The sequence below is a fragment of the Podarcis tiliguerta genome, assembly GCF_965153285.1.
Source record: "Podarcis tiliguerta genome assembly, chromosome: 13".
NCBI classification, from domain to species: Eukaryota; Metazoa; Chordata; class Lepidosauria; order Squamata; family Lacertidae; genus Podarcis; species Podarcis tiliguerta.
In genome coordinates, this window is record NC_139546.1 from 4,048,372 (window position 1) to 4,069,434 (window position 21,063).

The 21,063-nt window shown below is 43.6% G+C and overlaps 1 protein-coding gene across 1 annotated transcript in view; it reads left to right on the forward strand.

Moving 5' to 3' along the window:
• The window catches only part of AHRR (aryl hydrocarbon receptor repressor), a 46,013-nt gene that overhangs the window by 8,439 nt on the left and 16,511 nt on the right, over positions 1-21,063 (forward strand). Inside the window, exon 3 of the mRNA XM_083407704.1 lies at positions 3,590-3,771. Within this exon, the coding sequence (XP_083263830.1) occupies positions 3,590-3,771 (182 nt within the window). The remainder of the gene's footprint in view (positions 1-3,589; positions 3,772-21,063) is intronic.

The following is a 21,063-nucleotide window of genomic DNA, read 5'->3' on the forward strand; positions in this document are numbered from 1 at the left end:
CCTGAATGGGGTAACTGTGCCCCTGAAGGACCAGGTGCGCAGCCTGGGAGTCATTCTGGACTCACAGCTGTCCATGGAGGCGCAGGTCAATTCTGTGTCCAGCAGCTATGTACCAGCTCCATCTGGTACGCAGGCTGAGACCCTATCTGCCTGTGGACTGTCTCGCCAGAGTGGTGCATGCTCTAGTTACCGTATTTTTCGCTCTATAAGATGCACCAGACTATAAGATGCACCTAGTTTTTGGAGGAGGAAAACAAGAAAAAAAATATTCTGAATCTCAGAAGCCAGAACAGCAAGAGGGATTGCTGCCCAGTGAAAGCAGCGATCCCTCTTGCTGTTCTGGCTTCTGGGATAGCGTGCAGCCTGCATTCGATCCATAAGACGCACACACATTTCCCCTTACTTTTTAGGAGGGAAAAAGTGAGTCTTATAGAGCAAAATATACAGTATCTCCCACTTGGACTACTGCAATGCACTCTACGTGGGGCTACCTTTGAAGGTGACTGCAACTAATCCAGAATGCGGCAGCTAGACTGGTGACTGGGGGCGGCCGCCGAGAACACATAACACCGGTCTTGAAAGACATTGGCTCCCAGTATGTTTCCGAGCACAATTCAAAGTGTTGGTGCTGACCTTTAAAGCCCTAAACGGCCTCGGTCCAGTATACCTGAAGGAGCGTCTCCACCCCCATCGTTTTGCCCGGACACTAAAGTCCAGCTCCGAGGGCATTCTGGCCCTTGCTGAGAGAAGCCAAGTTACAGGGAACCAGGCAGAGGGCCTTCTCGGTAGTGGCACCTGCCCTGTGGAACGCCCTCCCACCAGATGTCAAAGAGAGAGAAAACTTCCAGACTTTTAGAAGACATCTGAAGGCAGCCTTCTTTAGGGAAGCTTTTAATGTTTAACAGACTACTGTATTTTAATACTTTGTTGGAAGCCACCCAGAGTGGCTGGGGAAACCCACTCCCATTTGCTTTGAACTCACTGTGTTTTGAATTCTGGTGCTGGAGGAGACTCTTGAGAGTCCCATGGACTGCAAGAAGATCAAACCTCTCCATTCTGAAGGAAATCACCCCTGAATGCTCACTGGAAGGACAGATCCAGAAGCTGACACTCCAATATTTTGGCCACCTCATGAGAAGAGACGACTCACTGGAAAAGACCCTGATGCTGGGAAAGATGGAGAGCGCAAGGAGAAGGGGACGACAGAGGACAAGATGGATAGTGTTCTCGATGAGTTTGACTGAACTGCGGGAGGCAGTGGAAGACAGAAGTGCCTGGCGTGCTCTGGTCCAGGGGGTCACGAAAAGGCGGACACAACTAAACAACAACAACAACACTGTGTTTCCAATGCTGAGTTGTCAGTTTGTGTTCATATGGCTTCCTCAAAATGTATAGGTATTCTGTACTTTGTTACTTTGTTTCTCCAACCAACTTCACACCAATTGGAGTCCTCAAGCAGTTCCTAATTTGTTTCTAGCTACAGTGTGAACACCATTGCGTAGGCCGGGGAAAGACATTCCCTGCTCCATCAAACAGTAATTAATTGAAGTTGTGCTGATGTGAAGAAGAAGCAGAGGAAATGCCCCACGAAGAGAACAGCTTCAGTCTGCTTTAAGGCAATAGAGGGAACAATTTCTCTTAGTGTCCTGTGTATTAAAGGCACACGCCAGACTTTAAATTGGTGTAAGAACGTAGTCTGGGACGCGGGTGGCGCTGTGAGTAAAACCTCAGCGCCTAGGACTTGCCAATCGCATGGTTGGTGGTTCGAATCCCCGCGGCGGGGTGCGCTCCCGTTGTTCGGTCCCAGCGCCTGCCAACCTAGCAGTTCGAAAGCACTCTCGGGTGCAAGTAGATAAATAGGGGCTGCTTACTAGCAGGAAGGTAAACGGCGTTTCCGTGTTTCATCACGCTGGCCACGTGACCCGGAAGTGTCTGCGGACAGCGCTGGCTCCCGGCCTCTTGAGTGAGATGAGCGCACAACCCTAGAGTCTGGCAAGACTGGCCCGTACGGGCAGGGGTACCTTTACCTTTACCTTTAAGAACGTAGTCTAGGTATTCTCCATACTTTTCTTCTTGTTCCTTCAACACAAGTATTTCTCTATCATTATCTTTAAAATGTATAAGGATTTTGAGGCTAACTCAATTTTTAAAGAATTCAGTCTATGCTTCAGCAACTAACAAAGCTTTTGCAGCTTGGGTCTGAATTTTGCAAATACCTATCTTTTATTAACCCAAGGGGTACTTTATTGTAAGATTCTTTTAGGTGTCAGAGTGTAGTTAAGAATAGAATAGTGGTTGTCTAAACTCATAAAGTTATTATGTTTTACATCATTTACCTCAGCGCTGTTGAGGAGAAGATCCGGTTCCCTCATACAGCAACACTCAATACAAGTTACTGGGCTATCTTCAGACTTCATGAAATGAAGCACTAACCAAGAATTATTGCAAAGTGTTAATTCTATCATGCAACAGCAAGCTATCACTCTGCTTTGGGGCACATTTTAAAAAGAAAAGCCTGACTAGCTTTTCAGATAGGGATGTTTTTAATGTTTGATGTTTTATTCTGTTTTAATATTTTGTTGGGAGCCGCCCAGAGTGGCTGGGGAAACCCAGCCAGATGGGTGGGGCATAAATAATAAACTATTATTATTATTATTATTATTATTATTAAATAACTTTCTAAAGAAATGCCTGAAGTAACTGATACTGTAGTTTGATGTCTTGTTTATTCTGTTATATTTTACTCCAAGAAGACCCATTTATCCTAAACAGAACCCAATAAAGCAGACATGTATATTCAAAATATTTTTTTGAATGTGATCCTATTGAGATCTCAAGATGAAATTTTGAGGGTAGTCCTTAGAAATATTAAATAATCAATACAAATTTTGGAAATTTTAAATCATTTTTTAAAAGCACTTTTTAAAATTCTAAATTTTGCAACTTTAAAGTTTAAAGTAAGCACATCATGTGACCTATCATATTAAAGCCCATGAAGTTCTGAAGAGATCGGTATATTTAGTTTTGAAATTCTGGGCTGAGTTTTTAAGGTTGTTGTGTAATTTGGCAAGGCCAAAATTGTCTCTCCCTTTTTTTGGAAATTTCAAACCCTCATAACTCAAAAACAGGATGAGATAAAAAATTAAAATTTTAGATTTAAACTTAGTTTTGATCATTCAACAAGCGTACAAAATATTAAGAAAATTCGAATACACAAGGTAAAGAAATGGATCACTTGATATGGAATAACTCCGTTGGAAGCTACAGAAACTGGGGACTGGGAGCAGTGGAGAGGTTTGTGAAAGGATTTGGTGACGCAAGAAGTGGGAGATGATGGTACACATTAAGGTAGCCGGGAGAATTTTTGCCAGCTAAGCATCTTTCAAAAAATTTCTGTGGAAATGTTTGGGTTGAGAGAACTGGCACTCCAAGCCGTTTGTGTATGACCCCCTAATTTACACATTATATAAGAATCATTTTTCAAGGATGCCACCATTTTCTTCTGTTTTGGTATTAGAGAGCGGATACTGGCAACTGTCAGTGAGCTTAAGACAGTGGATTTTTCATAGCGCATTTTCTCCCCGAACAGGAGGCCCGTGCATGGGAATGGGAAGTCTAACCCTTCAAAGAGACACAGAGATCGCTTGAATGCTGAGTTAGATCACCTGGCCAGTCTCTTGCCTTTCCCACCGGACATAATAGCTAAACTGGACAAACTCTCTGTCTTGCGTCTCAGCGTCAGCTACCTTAGAGTCAAAAGCTTCTTTCAAGGTAAGGCTTCAAGTCGTAATCATCTTTTCTTGGTGTCTGAGGGAACATTGCACAAGTTCTCAGAGACCATGCCTACCCAGACCTCTACCAGGAAGAGTGGACCTGCTCCATGATGCTAGTGGCTTAGGGCCCTTGTATCTACAGAATCGCCTCTCCTGGTCTGCCCCGCAGAGGACCTTAAGGTCCATGAATAACCATAGTTTAGAAGTCCTGGGCCCTAAGGAAGTCAGACTATCCTCCGCCAGGGCCTTCTCAGTGATGGCTCCGACCTGGTGGAATGCTCTGTCCCAGGAGACCAGGGCCCATCAGTATTTAACCTCTTTCCGCAGGGCCTGTAAGACAGAGCTATTCCGCCTAGCCTTTAATTTGACTTCAGCCTGATCTTTTATTTCCCTTCTCTTCCTTCCCTCTCCCCTTTTATGACGATCACCCGCTCTGAGACCCCACAGCTAATTCTCCCCTGGCCTCCTCGCTGGCCCAAGAAGGACCAATTCAGCCAGCTAGCCCTGGGGATTTTCTAATTGATTTTTGATTTTTATTGTTATTCATGTTTTTATACCGTATTTAATGCTGCTTTTATAATTAAGTGTTTTAAAGTGTTTTAAATTTGTTGTTAGCCACCCTGAGCCCGATTTTTGAACCGGGAAGGGTGGGATATAAATAAAAATGTATGATGATGATGATGATGATGATGTATGCTAGTTTACTTGTTTGGAGCATTTGCTGTGACACCCCCAGAAATGGGATGCCCAGGCCTTACAGGCTTTGCTTCTTGTGACCTTTGGCTTTGCCTACCCTTCGCTCAGCCAGATGTTCGCTGCCTTGCCCTCTGCCCTGTCCATCATCCTACCAGCTATCCTGGGCTGTAGCTTCCAGTGTCATGGAGGAATTATTTGTATAGAGTGTGTTTAATACCACTGAATTCATACTTCTGATTAGATGTGCATAGCATTGCATTGTGCAAGGCTAGCTGCATCTGAACAATTAAATCTTGGTTAAATAAGTAGAGCAGTACATGTGAAAAGGATCTAGGAGTCTTGGTTGACCACAAACTTGACATGAGACAACAGTGTGACGCGGCAGCTAAAAAAGCCAATGCAATTCTGGGCTCCATCAATAGGAGTATAGCATCTAGATCAAGGGAAGTAATAGTGCCACTGTATTCTGCTCTGGTCAGACCTCACCTGGAGTACTGTGTCCAGTTCTGGGCACCACAGTTCAAGAAGGACACTGACAAACTGGAACGTGTCCAGAGGAGGGCAACCAAAATGGCCAAAGGCCTGGAAACGATGCCTTATGAGGAACGGCTAAGGGAGCTGGGCATGTCTAGACTGGAGAAGAGGAAGTTAAGGGGTGATATGATAGCCATGTTCAAATATATAAAAGGACGTCACATAGAGGAGGGAGAAAGGTTGTTTTCTGCTGCTCCAGAGAAGCGGACACGGAGCAATGGATCCAAACTACAAGAAAGAAGATTCCACCTAAACATTAGGAAGAACTTCCTGACAGTAAGAGCTGTTTGACAGTGGAATTTGCTGCCAAGGAGTGTGGTGGAGTCTCCTTCTTTGGAGGTCTTTAAGCAGAGGCTTGACAACCATATGTCAGGAGTGCTCTGATGGTGTTTCCTGCTTGGCAGGGGGTTGGACTCGATGGCCCTTGTGGTCTCCTCCAACTCTATGATTCTATGATTCTATGATTCTAAGTAGGTAATAAGCCACGATATGCGTGACTACAGGCTCTCACATGCTGCAAACAAGGCTGGGAGCTGCAGTTAACTTCCTGCTGCATCGGAATTGGGGAACAACGATGAATAGCTTTCAAACAAGCCCAAAGTATGAAACCATGGTTTAAAGTTTGCCTCTCAGTCTTAGCTTGCTTAGAAGACATTAACCACAGTTTCTGGTTCAGACATAACAGGAAGTTATGGTTACTGAGGTTTCCTGGGTTGCTTTGCCGCTTGCACGAAAGGAAGAGCAAAGGGGCTGCATGCTGCAGGTCATGCATATTTCATATTATTATGCTGAGATTTGATAATCTGTGGCTGCTGAATAACAACGTGCAAAACTGAAACTGGGCAGATGTTTTATAAAAGCTGTGCAGTGTGGACAGAGGGATCATCATGCCCTGTACTAAAAGGTTCCTGTAAAGATCGCACTGCTGTAAAATGAATGTGAAGTGCTTTGAATACTTGGAAGTGCTATATATGTTTGTGTCCTCTTATTAAAGTTTGTAAGTGAGAACACTTGATAATGTGAGCCACAACCTGCAGTATGGAGTGTGTGTGTGTGTGTGTGTGTGTGTTTGAAGAAGCACAGTACACACACAGGTTTGTTTGGTTTTTATATTAATATTCACATTTCTAAGTTGCTTTTTGAGAACTTTTAGACAAAAGTGCCTTACAACCTGTTACAAAATTATATCGGAAAATAAGATAAGCATAATTCAAATTTTAAAAACCTCACAATTAACTAATACAGTTGCTTAAAAACCAAATTTAAAAACCGCATTGCAAACAAAACAAGCAGCGGTGTGTACACATGCACACATCCTAGCAGCCGTCCTCAGGGCCGGCCCACTCATGAGGAAAGGGGAGGCAACCTCCTCAGGCAGCAGAAGCCACAATGGCTGCAGCGTGTTCCTCGGAGGTTGGATCTGCCGCCTCCTCGGCTGCTCCCATCCAGTGCCACCACTTGGCAAATAGGAGCCACAACTGGTCTCCTCCCACCCTTGTTCCCAAAGTAGAGCTTTATTCCTTCTTCATTTCTGATGCAGATGTTCACTCACACCTTCTTCCCTGACAGCAGGGCACCATTTTGAGGCTTGCCTCAGGTGACAAATTGTCTTGGGCTGGCCCTGGGTACCCTAGACCAAAGGCTTTGTAGAGTTAGACAGTTCTTGACAGATAGTAATGAATCAACAGCCATAGAGTTAGTTCAGCCTTTCTTAAACCTGGGTCCCCAGATGTTGTTAGACTACAACCCCTATAATCTTTGACCACTGGTCCTGGTAGCTAGGGATGATGGGAGTTGTAGTCCAACAAAGTTAACATGACCAGAGTAAGGAGAAATGGCAGGCGATGGGATAGTTGGGGGAGAAGCATAAGGTGAAATTTATTGGGAAAGTCCAAGACAATTATGTGATTGATGGTAATCAGACTGAACATCTGATTATCAAAGCACTCTGAAATAAAGACCTCAAATGCTCTGATCAAAGCCGTTTTCTGCTGTCTGTGCCTGGGGGCTTAATCAGGGGCTAAAACAAGGTGGTGAGCTAAGGAACCAACATCTCACCCAAACACTACGTAAGAACCCGTTGTGAGTATAAGGTCTGCACTCTCTCTTTCTTACACATTTTTGGGGAAGGAAAAATCCAGCTTAGAGATATTTCTTTGTCTGCATCCAATGTGGCAAATGTACCTTTGGATCTTCCAGTGACTGTTGGTATTGTTCAATAGTTGATGGCTGAACAACTAAAAATGATTGGATTAATGTTTGATGAAAGGGGGAAAGAAAATGAATCAGAGAGAGATGAAATAGAAAATGGAACTGGAGATTACTTAGAGGCTTCAGACAAAATTGATGAAAACGTGACAGGACTGGACGATGAAATAGCAAAATTGGAGAAAGCAGATGGTGAAATGGAAATGCCTTTCATACAGAGGCTTGGAGGAGAAGGGGAAGATAAAACCATGAATGGTCATCTGGATCTGGCATTAATCACATCAGTGATGTTGAGAGAGAAAAAAGGCTATGGAAAAGCTTCCGTCCTGGCCTTTCTTCAGTTCTAGCAGAGAGAAAGTATTCTGCATACAATTTGGAGCAAATTCATAGAATGATGCTACTAATATGTATGGAAAAAGAATGGAAGAAACGTACCGTAAGTGGATAGTCCTAGAGGAGGAGATCGGAATACTATGTTAAACAGTACAGGGAATGGAAGCACGAAAGGAAATGGAATTTGAATATATGGAACTGGGCATAAACTAAGGGATATATAACAAGAAAAGAATTGTGGCATATTATTCCAATATGTGATCACAGTGGAGAGATTTTAACATGGAAATGGACAAAAGAATTTTCTAGTACTCAATATGGAGGAATTGTGGTGGGAATTAATGGAGTTGATATTAAACAAAAAGCATGGTTGACATTTACCAATAATAATAATAACAACAACAGCGACAATTTGGGAATCCCTCTTGGACTTGAGTGGGAATGAATTTGAGACACGTTTACGTAAAATAAATATTGTTTAACAGAAAGTGGAGAAGATGGATATTACCATGGATGTTAGAAATATTTTCCCCCTTTTTATGTAACTAGCAGCTGGAAAATCAGATGTCCTTTTATATTTCTTTATTGTTTCTTTTTCTTCTTTTCTCTCTCTTCGTATTCCTGCTTCTCTTTCTCCTTCTTTTCTCTTTTTCTTTCTATATTGTTGTCATCTCTCTTCTTTGTTTTCTTCTCTTCTTTTTTTCCTTGGCATCTTCTGCTTGGGCCTTTATTAAGGTCCAGAGATTGTATATTCATGGAGGTGGTAGGTGGTTGATGTCCTCAACATTTGACAAGCATAGGCAAGGGTGCCAACAAGATTTTCTAAATCCAGTAAACTGTGCAACTCCCCATTCCACCTGCAATCTGTTAGCAAGAGCTGGTGATAGCACATACAGAGGCAGACTATAGTTCTCCATAAGCAATTAAAAAATAAGCCAACGATTTTGTTTCAGAACAAACAGAACTTTACTGTCTTGAATGTTGGAATGAGCTGCATTTTGGCGCACTGTATAATTTAAATCAAATGTTCATTGATGTGCATGATGAGGAATCTTGCAGATTTAGAAACAATTTAAAATATTTTGTTAACAAAGTGTCTGGTGTTTCACCATCTGAAAATATTTTCAAGAGAAGTTGAAGTATGCCAATGTTGACTTATGTGTAGAAACTTTACACGTCAGGCTTACGTAATTACAACAATATGTGCAATGTTGCCATGCACAAAATTATCTCCTGCTGCCTACAAAATAGTATCAGTTATGTACAACTGGAGTAAACAATTAGAGGATGCTCCATTGAATCATTACAAACTGCATCCAAGATCATTATTCTTTAACCATCCAAGATCATTCACCTTTCCAACCAATAGTACTGCCTATCTCATCCTTAATCCTTAAACCTTTGCCAGTGCTATTTAATTTTTAAAGGTTCGTGTCCTGGCAGGTGTATTTCCAGAATTCTTGTTAAGATGCACGTATATATCTATTAATTAAAATCAGGACTGATCTGACTCAGCAACAGTTTCAGGATAAACAGATAATAATGCACAGAAGTGGGGATGAACAGCAGTGCCTCCCTGTTACCTTCTTCTCTACCTAGCTGCCAATTCATCTCTTTATGTTTATATGGTTATACGGCGTTTTCACCAAAAGTCTTCAAAATTAACATGCATATAAAATGATAAATCAAAACTTGGCAGGAAAAACCACAAAACCGCAAAAGCGAAACAGCAAACCTGATTTTTTTTAATAAAAAAAAACCTACTCCAAACAAAACCATTTTCGCTGAACTTGAGAATGTCTGTAAAATGAGGTCCTGATGGGTGTCCTGGGGGAGAGGATTGCAATTCCTAGGTGTCACCATCGAGAAAACCCTGTTTCACTTCAGCACCAGCTGAACCTCTTGGCAGCTTCTGAACATTGCACAGAAATTCCATTGCTGATCTCAACAGGTGAGCAGATTCATGTGGAAGAAGGTGTTCCTCAAATACCTTGGTCCCAAACTGTGCCCTTGGCCAATGGCAGACTCCTCTCACTGCTGCTTGGGAGAAAAGATTGGTTGCAGAATGGAAGGAAGGGAGGGTTTTTGGTTAAAGTTTTCTCTTTTCATGGGGACGCGGGTGGCGCTGTGGTCTAAACCACTGAGCCTCTTGGGTTTGCCAATCAGAAGTTCAGTGGTTCGAATCCCCACGATGGGGTGAGCTCCCGTGGCTCAGTCCCAGTTCCTGCTAACCTAGCAGTTCGAAAGCATGCCAGAAAGTGCAAGTAGATAAATAGGTACCACTCTGGCAGGAAGGTAAACAGTGTTTCCGTGTGCTGCTCTGATTTCGGTGTTCCTCTGTGCTAGAAGCAGCTTAGTTATGCTGGCCACATGACCCAGGAAAACTGTCTGCAGAGTGGACAATTCGCAACTGGACTTAACTGTCAGGGGTCCTTTACCTTTACCTTCTCTTTTTATACATGGCAGAATCTATTACTAGATACTAGGGCTTAAAACATTAGATGGTTGATTAATCACCTGATTAAATTAGTGGGGCAAGCTAAAGGTTTGTGATATTTTTTGCTTTTTGTGTGTTTGGTAAATTCTATGAAAATGTCATGCTTTCATTTTCTTATACAGTAAGCCTGCAACTCATGCACATTTAACTTGTGCGCATTTAGCTTTACACATGGGGCAAAAATTTAAAATAACTGAAAGGGGGTGGAGATGGAGGGGGCTTCCAGGAAAGATAATGTTGGCTTTTAAGCGTGATCCCTGGAACGTAACCCCATGTGCGTTGCAGGCCTACTATATACTTAAGGTGTTCTATATCATTTTAAAGATAATTTTCCAGAGTTTCATGATCTGGCAACAGGTTTTCAGAATGGCAATTTACACATGAGCAATACATGAAGCATGTCCTGCACGTTGCCTCAGAATTTCTTTAATTTTTTTGGTAAAGTTGAAGACCTCTTTAAGAAAATGAGAGAATAGATTAAAGGTAAAGGTACCCCTGCCCGTACGGGCCAGTCTTGACAGACTCTAGGGTTGTGCGCCCATCTCACTCAAGAGGCCGGGGGCCAGCGCTGTCCGGAGACACTTCCGGGTCACGTGGCCAGCGTGACAAGCTGCATCTGGCAAGCCAGCACCAGCGCAGCACACGGAACGCCGTTTACCTTCCCACTAGTAAGCGGTCCCTATTTATCTACTTGCCCCCGGGAGTGCTTTCAAACTGCTAGGTTGGCAGGCGCTGGGACCGAGCAACGGGAGCACACCCCGCCGCGGGGATTCGAACCGCCGACCTTTCGATCGGCAAGCCCTAGGCGCTGAGGCTTTTACCCACAGCACCACCCGCGTCCCAGAGAATAGATTAATGAGCCCTTATTGTATTGATAGTTTTGCTTCCTTGTTTGGTGTACTGAGAAGAAATGTTATGTTAGGGACAAAATCAAGACAATGAAACTTAAGCTGGTTGAATGTGATATATTAGTTGCAAAAACATAACTTCCCCCCTCAACAAATGAAAAGAAAAACCAATATGCTTTAACTTTATTCTCTTCTTTAAGTATACATGTTGAGATATTAAGTGTATTTTACATGCCACATTTGATGGGTGGCACCTTACACAGCATAAATGTGTTGTCATATTTTCATCCTTGAGAATTTAATAATTATTAGGGAAGCAATCTGATGCACAAGAAACGAGTGCAAAACAAGCCAGTGTAAATTAAGCTGGAGTAAAGTTATAATAGATCCAAACTCCGTTTGAGGTGCTACAGAGCACTATTTTATCCCAGAGCTATTTAATATCTATATGCAGTGCTTTCCCCCCTAGAAAAATAGGTACCGGTACTCACCATGAAGTTGTTGCAAGTAAGTGCCACACTTTTTAACAGCAACAAAACGAGTTGCTGCTACTGCGTATCCTTGAGTACCTTGAGAATAATCACTTGCACTTGACCTGGAAACTGCAATTAGTGCAGAATATTAGTCCAGAATATTGCGGCATACTTGCTGCCTGGAGTAAGGCACATTTGCTCAGAGATCTGCACGGGGCTGATTTGTTACCAGGCCACGTTCAAGGCATTACTATTAGTATGCAAAGCCCTTAACAAGTTCAGGTCAGTTTATGTGCCCACTTGACAGTTTCAGTCTATGAAACTGGTTTGTTAATCTGCAGTTGTTAGTTATTGCGGTGGTACCTACACACTGGGACTCCCTGCCTGTTTACATTTTTAGATGGGCCACTCCAAACATGTTGACATCAGTGTATATTAGTCTCTTTTTACTTTTAATTGGGACGCGGGTGGCGCTGTGGGTTAAACCACAGAGCCTAGGACTTGCCGATGAAAAGTCGGCAGTTCGAATCCCCGCGATGGGGTGAGCTCCCGTTGCTCGGTCCCTGCTCCTGCCAACCTAGCAGTTCGAAAGCACGTCAAAGTGCAAGTAGATCAATAGGTACCGCTCCGGTGGGAAGGTAAACGGCGTTTCCGTGCGCTGCTCTGGTTCGCCAGAAGCGGCTTAGTCATGCTGGCCACATGACCCGGAAGCTGTACACCGGCTCCCTCAGCCAATAAAGCGAGATGAGCTCCGCAACCCCAGAGTCGGTCATGACTGGACCTAATGGTCAGGGGTCCCTTTACCTTTACCTTAATTTTAATTATTTTTAAACATTTAAATAATTTTAAGTTGATAATTTTCCTATTTCTTGCAGTCTGCTTAGAAGTTTTACTACAGTCAAGCAGTGTAAAAACCATGCCTCCTTTAGTCTTAAAATTCCCACAATTGTGGATGCGTGTTTGAGGGAAAGAAATTGTAATTCCACTGAGGATAGGTCCACGTCCTCCATCATCTAGGAGGGCAGCTGGATAGCTTAGGTGACCTGGGGGGACAACAAGGGCTGCTCTCCCCGTGCAGCTGTCCCCGTGCAGCTGAGTATTAGCAATATTTTGGGGTTCAAAGACTGTATTCATTGTGCAGGAAGAGTGGTTGGGGGGACACATACCGGTGTCAGAGAGCAGCCCCCTTCATCCACCCATCATATTTTCATTTTCTTTCTCTCTCCCCATCTCTCTCCTTCCATCTATCATCCATTCATTCTCTTCTGTTTATTTATTTTTGGCTTGGGGGCCACATATAGCCCCCAGGACACAGATTGCCTACCAGTGACGTAAGGCAGTAGTTTTTAACCTTTTTGTGGCCACGGCTCCCTTGACCAACTACATTCTTTCTGTGGCACCCCTGTGGGGCTCAGAAGCGCAGTTATGTCACCCCTTGCTTGCAGAGCAAGCAGCCCCTCACCCTTTTTCGAATACCCTCCCTTGTGGAGCGTTTCCTCAGCTTCCTCTCCTTGAGAATCCTCTGCCGCCCCTGGTCTCTGAGCTGCCCTCCAGCCTGCCCCACAGGGGCCTGGGACTTGTCTGTCCATTCCCAACAGCAAAGGCTGGCTAGGCTTTCTCACCCGCTTGCTTGCTTAGTCAAGGTCACCTCAACTCCTGATAACCAGCACCCCCTGACCAACCCCAGAGGCACCATTCACCTGGGGGACTTGTAGCCAGGGCTGCTGCAACCAACAGCACGCAAGCCTTTGGGAGGCAGAGACACAAGAGGGCAACAGAGGAGGGAGGAAAGGAAGGAGCACCCCTGTCCACCATTCAAGGCACGCCAGGTTGCCATGGCACCCTGGTTGGAAACCACTGACCTAAGGAATATTTTCTGTGTGTGAATAGTAAGAAAGTTACTACTTCTTTGAAGAAGTGGAACTTGAAGCGCTCTAGATGTAAATGCTGTGAGTGAAAAGTTTCAGAAAACTAATTTTTGAAGTACAGTGGTGCCCCGCAAGACGAACGCCTCGGAAGACGGAAAACTCGCAAGACGAAAGAGTTTTCCGTTTTCTGAGGTGCTTCGCAAGACGGATTTCCCTATGGGCTTGCTTTGCAAGACGAAACGTCTTGCGCCTTTTTTTAAAAACCGCCAATGCATTCCTATGGGAAACCGTCAATACGCATTGGTGCTTCGCAAGACGAAAAAACTCGTAGAACGAAAAAACTCACAGAACGAATTAATTTTGTCTTGCGGGGCACCACTGTACTTGCATTTTTATGCTGGTGTATTTTTGGAAAACACTTTGTTGGGAGAGAGATTATAGCACTCTGAATACTGCCCAATTCTGTATTGCAAATGAGGTTTTTATGCAGAGCTGTATAATCACCACTAGGTGTCCTCCCTGCAGTTGCTCCTAATATCAAAACAAGGTATCAGACAAGGTTATTAAATGCAAATTACTTCAGAGTAATTTCTAAAAGGAAAATAGTTCAGTTCAGTAGAAATAAGAATTCTTTAAAAGCCTCATGTGTTTAAAATCACCTTCTAGAAATCTTTGTGGCATTTTCATGAAAAGTGAACAACTTCTGCCTATCTTTTTATTTCAATAATTTCTGTCCCTTTTAAGTGGTGTGCACGGTGAGCTTACAACAGCTATAATAAAGATAAAATCAGTAAAAATGATCATATAACAAGAAAACTTACTTAGAATGTCTGCCGAAATAAAAAGAGCAAGGGAGGTTCAACAGGAAAGGAGCCTGTCTGTTCTGAGCCAGGAGGGAGTGTGACAGAATTGGGCCCACAGTACCGAACCCATGGCTCCTGGTGGATGCAGGCCCTGTGTCCGAACCATGGAAGGTGATGAGCAGTGACTTCCCCAAAGGCCCCCGGGATCTGGCAGGCATATAAGGAAGAAAGCCGTCCTTAAGGCGTGCTAGAACCCAGTTACTAAGGTCCTTTAAAAGTAACGCAAGAACCGTGAGCTTTGCACAGTAGCAGATGGGCAGCCGTTGCAGTAATGTTCTGGCCACTTCAGGGCACCAAGAAAGAGCAAGGCTTTTTGTTGCTTGGCACACTCAATAACAGAACAGTGGTGTAACTAAAAACAGTGTCAGTCTTGTAGGCACTGTTGCTGTCATCCCATCCTCTTAACCTTGCCCATTTAACAATACCCCGCCTCCCATGACCCTTATTCAAAGGGGATGATAATACAGCAACTCGGCTGAGTGATTTTATTGTACCAAACTTTAAAGAATTTTGTTTATATGCCGATAAAGGTTTTGAGATTGATAATGCAGTGGTTGTTTCTTTCTTGGCAACGTTCTGAGAATATGGCCCAAACTTCTTTTTAATTTTTTAAGTGGTAGCTTACATTTGGTGGTTGTGTACCACCACAAAACCTGATGCTGGTACTTTGAACCTGCCCCTATTGCACTCATTTTCATTGCTGTGATGAGAGAGGTTCCATACTTCATGTGGCAGGCATGTTTGATACACGTGCACCATTGTTTTTGGCAGCACATAGAGTGTAGACGAACTGCACATCTGGAGGCCCCAGTGAGATGCATATATACCCAGACGGTTAATGGCATGTGTAAATGTATTTATGGGACGCGGGTGGCACTGTGGGTAAAACCTCAGCGCCTAGGACTTGCCGATCAAAAGGTCGGCGGTTCGAATCCCTGTGGCGGGGTGCGCTCCCGTTGCTCTGTCCCAGCGCCTGCAAACCTAGCAGTTCGAAAGCACCCCCGGGTGCAAGTAGATAAATAGGGACCGCTTACCAGCGGGAAGGTAAACGGCGTTCCGTGTGCTGCGCTGGCTCGCCAGATGCAGCTTGTCACGCTGGCCACGTGACCCGGAAGTGTCTGTGGACAGCGCTGGCTCCCAGCCTATAGAGTGAGATGAGCGCACAACCCTAGAGTCTGGCAAGACTGGCCCAAACGGGCAGGGGGGTACCCTTAAATGTATTTATATTGTCCATATGTTTGGGGTTTGCAAACCTGTATAGCAGCAGCAACAGCAGCAGCAGCAGCAAGAGAAAGTTAGGCAAGCGCGGGAAATCGCTGTTCACTCCTTCTCACTCCTTGAATGTTTCTCCAATTGCTACAAATGGTCTACCACTAAAGAATTATCCATAGCATAGGTTCTAACATGAGTTCTGATTTGAGTTTTCACTTGCCTGTTGTGTGCTTGATGTGACTAGGCTTTTAATGTACAGCTGTGTGGAAATTCTTAGCCATATCCTTCAGGGCTCTTTCTGAGCAGACCCTGTAAACTTCTTTGGGAACTACTTTTGCTTGAAAAGTGGCACATACATTTATTAAATAATAAAGCTCAAAGTATCATAGGCACTTGCAACCAGATGATGCCCACCCAGTGCTTGATCCAGTTGTTGCCTTCTTAAAAGGCTACATTCTTTGAAAGCTGATGTGAAAATCCCAAAGGACATCTCTTCGTCATAGACTGAGGTCTACAGTTGGTGAAACCCTGGGTTGAGTACAGAGATATACCCAACCTGCCTAGGACATCAAGAGATGCAGCCTCAGAACTGGTAGTGTCTGCCAGAGTTGACACCAAGGAAAGGTGGACACGACAATAGATGATAGATAGATAGATAGATAGATAGATAGATAGACAGACAGACAGACAGACAGATAGATAGAGATAGATAGACATACAGACAGACAGATGATAGATAGATAGATGATAGATAGATAGATAGATGATAGATAGATAGATAGATAGATAGATGATAGATGATAGATGATAGATAGATAGATAGATAGATAGATAGATAGATAGAGATAGATAGATGATAGATGATAGATATAGATTGATAGATGATAGATAGATAGATAGATGATAGATGATAGATAGATAGATAGATAGATAGATAGATAGATAGATAGATGATAGATAGATAGATAGATCACAGCAACAAATGTACTTCATTTAACTGTTTTGTCTGTTCAGTTTATGAAGACATGTGATTGTCTTGGTAATTCATGACTCATTATTGTTGTCCTGTTATAATTATGTTACATGTTATATTGCTATTAAACATGATATTTCTCATGTTTAAAAACATTCCATTTTTAATTTACACGGTATTGTTGATACTGGTAACTTATGTGCAGCTATGTTGTTTTACTAGAGAAGGAAAGGTCTGAACGAAGGCATTATTATTATTATTATTATTATTAACCAGTAAATAGTGTAATACTTCTTCCAGGTATGTTATTTGTATGGCTTCTTGGGGTATATATGATTCCTGGTATCACATTGATGCAGAATTATTATTTTTTCTATAGATGAAGAGTTAAATCAATTTGGAGCCAGGGATTGCGTGACTGTGGCAGACTCAGTTGCAACTTCAAAAAAAAGTGGTTATGAAACTGATCTTTTGATCTGAGGAATAGAGGTCTGATCCATGGTAGACTTGCAGTGTGTAAATGAGCTACTGCCTCTGCCTTCTTCCTGGCTAAGACAAAATGTCTTTGGCTATAAACCTGACCTTCCGCTTTGGGTCAGTCACGAGTGGAAAATTTCTGGGGGAAAGATTCATAATCTAGTTTACAAAATTCCTATTATTTCCCCGTAGCTCCTGAGTATTTTGTATAATTCTCCTCCTGTTTATATCATTCTGGCTAGCATTTTTATGCATTGAGTGATAAACATATGTATAGACAGTGGGGTTCAATTGAAATTAAAATCTGTGTTTGGAAAATTTGGAGCATTATACTAAAAACAAAGCCACCGACTCAAACATCTTCCACACTTCCTGTGTGCTTGTGAATGCACATCTGCACACCAGATGATTGACAGACTTTATAGCGTTTTATAGCGTTGATTACCTGCTCGGACGAATGAAGATTTGCCTTGACGGAGTTTTCCCAAGTGTAACTTTGTTAAAAGTATCTCACCTGGGGAGATTGATCAGCCCTTGGCTAGATGGACCAAGAGATAAGGTAGCATCATGCGTCATGTAAGACAGGTCAATATTATTTTTTCCATATTGCAAATGGAGTATTGCAACAGAATGGCTTCCCTAAGCCTCAGGGCAAAGGTTGAATATAAAACGGGACTATCCAGATTCATAGTTCAGTTTCCAAACTGCAGTACTATAACAGAGTCAGCAATGTCGCATATCCAGAATTGACAATCAGCAGGTATAGAACCAGTCTTCAGAAATGACATTCGCATGCAAAATGAGTCTCTGTTGAGTCCAGGGAGAAGCATCTTGATGGGTGCAAAATAGAATGGCAGGTGTGTTGCTTTTGTTTTTTCCCCATAAATGTTATGTTAATGTATTCTATGTCCCCCTCTTTTTTCTTCCCTTATGGTACTTGTGCGTTTGAGTGATCATGTGTGTATTGCTGTAAGTTGCTTGGAGACCTCCGGGTGATAAATGTACAATAGGTTTAACAAAAAGAATTGAAATGGATAAATAATATAAAGGCTGAGTTGAATTGCAAATGAGTAGGATCTTGTTTATTGTTAGCATTATTGGTGTCATTATTGTTGTAGTTGTGAAATATATTGGATATTGCAATACATTATGCTTAATTAATTTGCTTAATTATAATTAATTAATTATATATTGAGCAGTCTACTTGCTTCAATTGTTCTTTTGTATGATTTGGAGTCGGCCCCTGGCTAAGCAGTGAAGTTTTTATTATGTATTTCTTTGTTTTTTTACCTTGTATGTTTATGTTGTGAACTGCCCTGAGATCTATGGAGGAAGGGTATTATACAAATTTAATAAATCATAATTGTCAGAGCTGGCTCCTGGTCCCAGCTCACAGAGGACCAACGCTAGCCGGTAGTAATGTATCAAAGTCTTTATTGAAGTATAGTTTCCATTTCCAAGCCTCAGCGCCCCAGCTCTACGTCTAGGGTCTAGACCGGCGAAGCTCCATCTGAATCCCCGCCCCCTGTACACCAGTTTAAGACTCTAGCCTTACTCCACCTCTTCCGTCTCTCCTTTCTCCTCTGGGTCCTGCTACCCCCCGGGGTCCTTTCCTTCCTGGATTCCTCCGACGCAGACGTGGACCCCCCTGACTCCTCCCTCTCTCTTCGGCGGGCTTTAGGACCTGGCTCCCTATCCGGGCTGCCAACTGCTGCACCCTCCTGTACATTTGAACTTGGCGCGCGCGCGCAGCCTTCCACCTTCCTCTCAACCGTTTCCTCGCTCTCCGATGGAGGCGTGGCCACTCCTGCCTCATGTCCTCCCGCTGTCAGCGCGCTGCCTGATCCCGATGCCTGGGACTCCTCCCCTCTACTGCACTCTGGTGTGGACGCTGGTCCAGATTTCCAACTGCTGCTTTCTGAGTCCCCCCTGGCCCCTTCTTCCTGAGGTGTCCCCCTCGGCACCCCCCTTGCCCTGACCATGGGGGCCTCTTTCTGTGAATCTTCCGATTCACTGGAAAGACTCAGAGACCTCGGATTGCTGTCATCGCTGACATTTCCTTCGGACTCCTCCCCCTCGCTCTCTATTTCCTCCCTCTCCTGTGCCTCTGCTCCTGAACCCCTGACAATAATGAATAAAGATTTTGAGATCCAATAATACAACTTGTAATCCTCCTGCACTTAAACTATGTATCCAGCCCTTTATCTGGATTGAATGGCTAAAGACAGGCATCGCCAGGTCAGTTCATGTGATGGCTAAATACATTGTTCTAATGTATTTTTAGCGATAAAGGCCTACTTGAATCTTTCAGCACTGAAAAAACCATTTGGGTCCCAGATCTACTATCCTGAATCAAGCACTTCCTGTATAAATACTTCTCATTGCAGGCGTAGCCCTCATATTTGTGTTTAACACTTGGAACATCTTTATTTCCTGCACATTTAAGTGACTTTCTTGTCTTAGAAATGTTTCTAAGCCACTGTGGGTTACACCGTCAGTTAAGTGTTCGTGTATGCAAGTTGTCTGTTCCAATGAGAGTTAATGTAACTACCCTGCGTGGAACTGTAATTTGCAAGTAGCAATGCATTCAGTATACGTCAAACTATTTTGACATGTTACAGCTTTGTGCATATCTCCTTTCAGCATACTGAGCTTCACACACAATTTCCTTTTAGGCAGAAAAAGCTTTTAAAAAAAAAATCTGTTTGCATATTTATTAACCCGCTGGTCCCTTTGAAAGCTAGAGGCAGCAGAGCAGAATACTATTTTTCATAATTTTTATTGTGTTGCAGGCATAATTCTATACCCATTCTTACTATTCCTCGGGCTATAGAGCTTTACATATTCTGCTTACAGAAAATCCCGGCAAACTCAACTACTGTACTAGCTTAAGCTTTCTTCCATTCTGCAATGAAAAACTTTACTTGAAAGAGAGATTATTTTAATTTGCTGGTTTCCTCTCTTCCTCTAATGCATTATTATCTTGTTTTAAAAGTCCGTTACTTGGGTTTTATTATTAGCAGACAAAAATACAGAATTAGGTTCCATTACATGAAGGCTTAACCTTCATGGAGAGCATTCGGAGCGAGCCAGGCGTCATCAATATTTAACAGCTGTTGTTATGAAGCATTTCTTGGGGGAATGTGGGCTCTCAGCTCGCACGCAAGGGCTTAAACAAGAGCCAGGCCACTGTCAGTTGCATGGAAAGATTGACAGTCTGTTCTCATAGCGTGACAGCAAAGCCTTGGTTACTCAGCGCAATTCTTTTATACCAAAGGCATGTTTTCCCCCTGGTGTTTCTGGAAAAAAAAAAAACAAAAAAACACACAGCTCTGTTGGGGAGGAGGGGAAGGAAGCAGAGGGTGGAGTTTTCAATTGCGGAGGTGGCTGAGTGCCCAGCAGTTGCTCACATCCAGGGAAGATACATTGGCAAGCTCTGATCACGCAACCTGCAAAACGCTTGGAGTTGCTTATTGGAAGATGGTACCACCTCGTGGAAATATAACGCTCAAATGGGAGAGCAATTTTGGCTTATTTTAAGGGGCAAGTATTCAAAAGAGAGGGACGCGGGTGGCGCTGTGGGTTAAACCACAGAGCCTAGGGCTTGCCGATCAGGTTGGCGGTTCGAACCCCCGCGACGGGGTGAGCTCCCGTTCCTTGGTTCCTGCTCCTGCCAACCTAGCAGTTCGAAAGCATGTCAAAGTGCAAGTAGATAAATAGGTACCGCTCTGGCGGGAAGGTAAACGGCGTTTCCGTGCGCTGCTCTGGTTCGCCAGTAGCGGCTTAGTCATGCTGGCCACATGACCCAGAAACTGTATGCTGGCTCCCTCAGCCAATAAAGCGAGATGAGTGCCGCAACCCCAGAGTCGGCCATGACTGGACCTAATGGTCAGGGGTCCCTTTACCTTTTCATTCAAAAGTGAAGGTTGCATTTTGCTGATTTCTGTATCTTAAATGTCTGGCTGTGCATCTGAAACATCAAAGAACAGAAACATTCAAATCTTCTCCCAAGGGGAAAAAGGAGAGGGGGAGACAGTTACGTGGGAGAGAAAAAGGCACTGCATTACTGCTGGCATTGTTGAGCCTGACACTGTCAGACACCACAACCCTTTATGCAGTGGGTGCCTTGGGCGCAACAACTGTCAAAAGAGCCAGCCCCGTGTCTGGCTGAGCAACCATCCACAGCCATGGGAGCTGCCACAGAGCTTCGGGTGGAACCATGGGAGCCACCAGCCGCAGCCATGGGAGCTGCCACAGGGCTTAGGGTGGAGCCATTGTGGGGAAGGACACCCTTCTCAAGAGCACCGT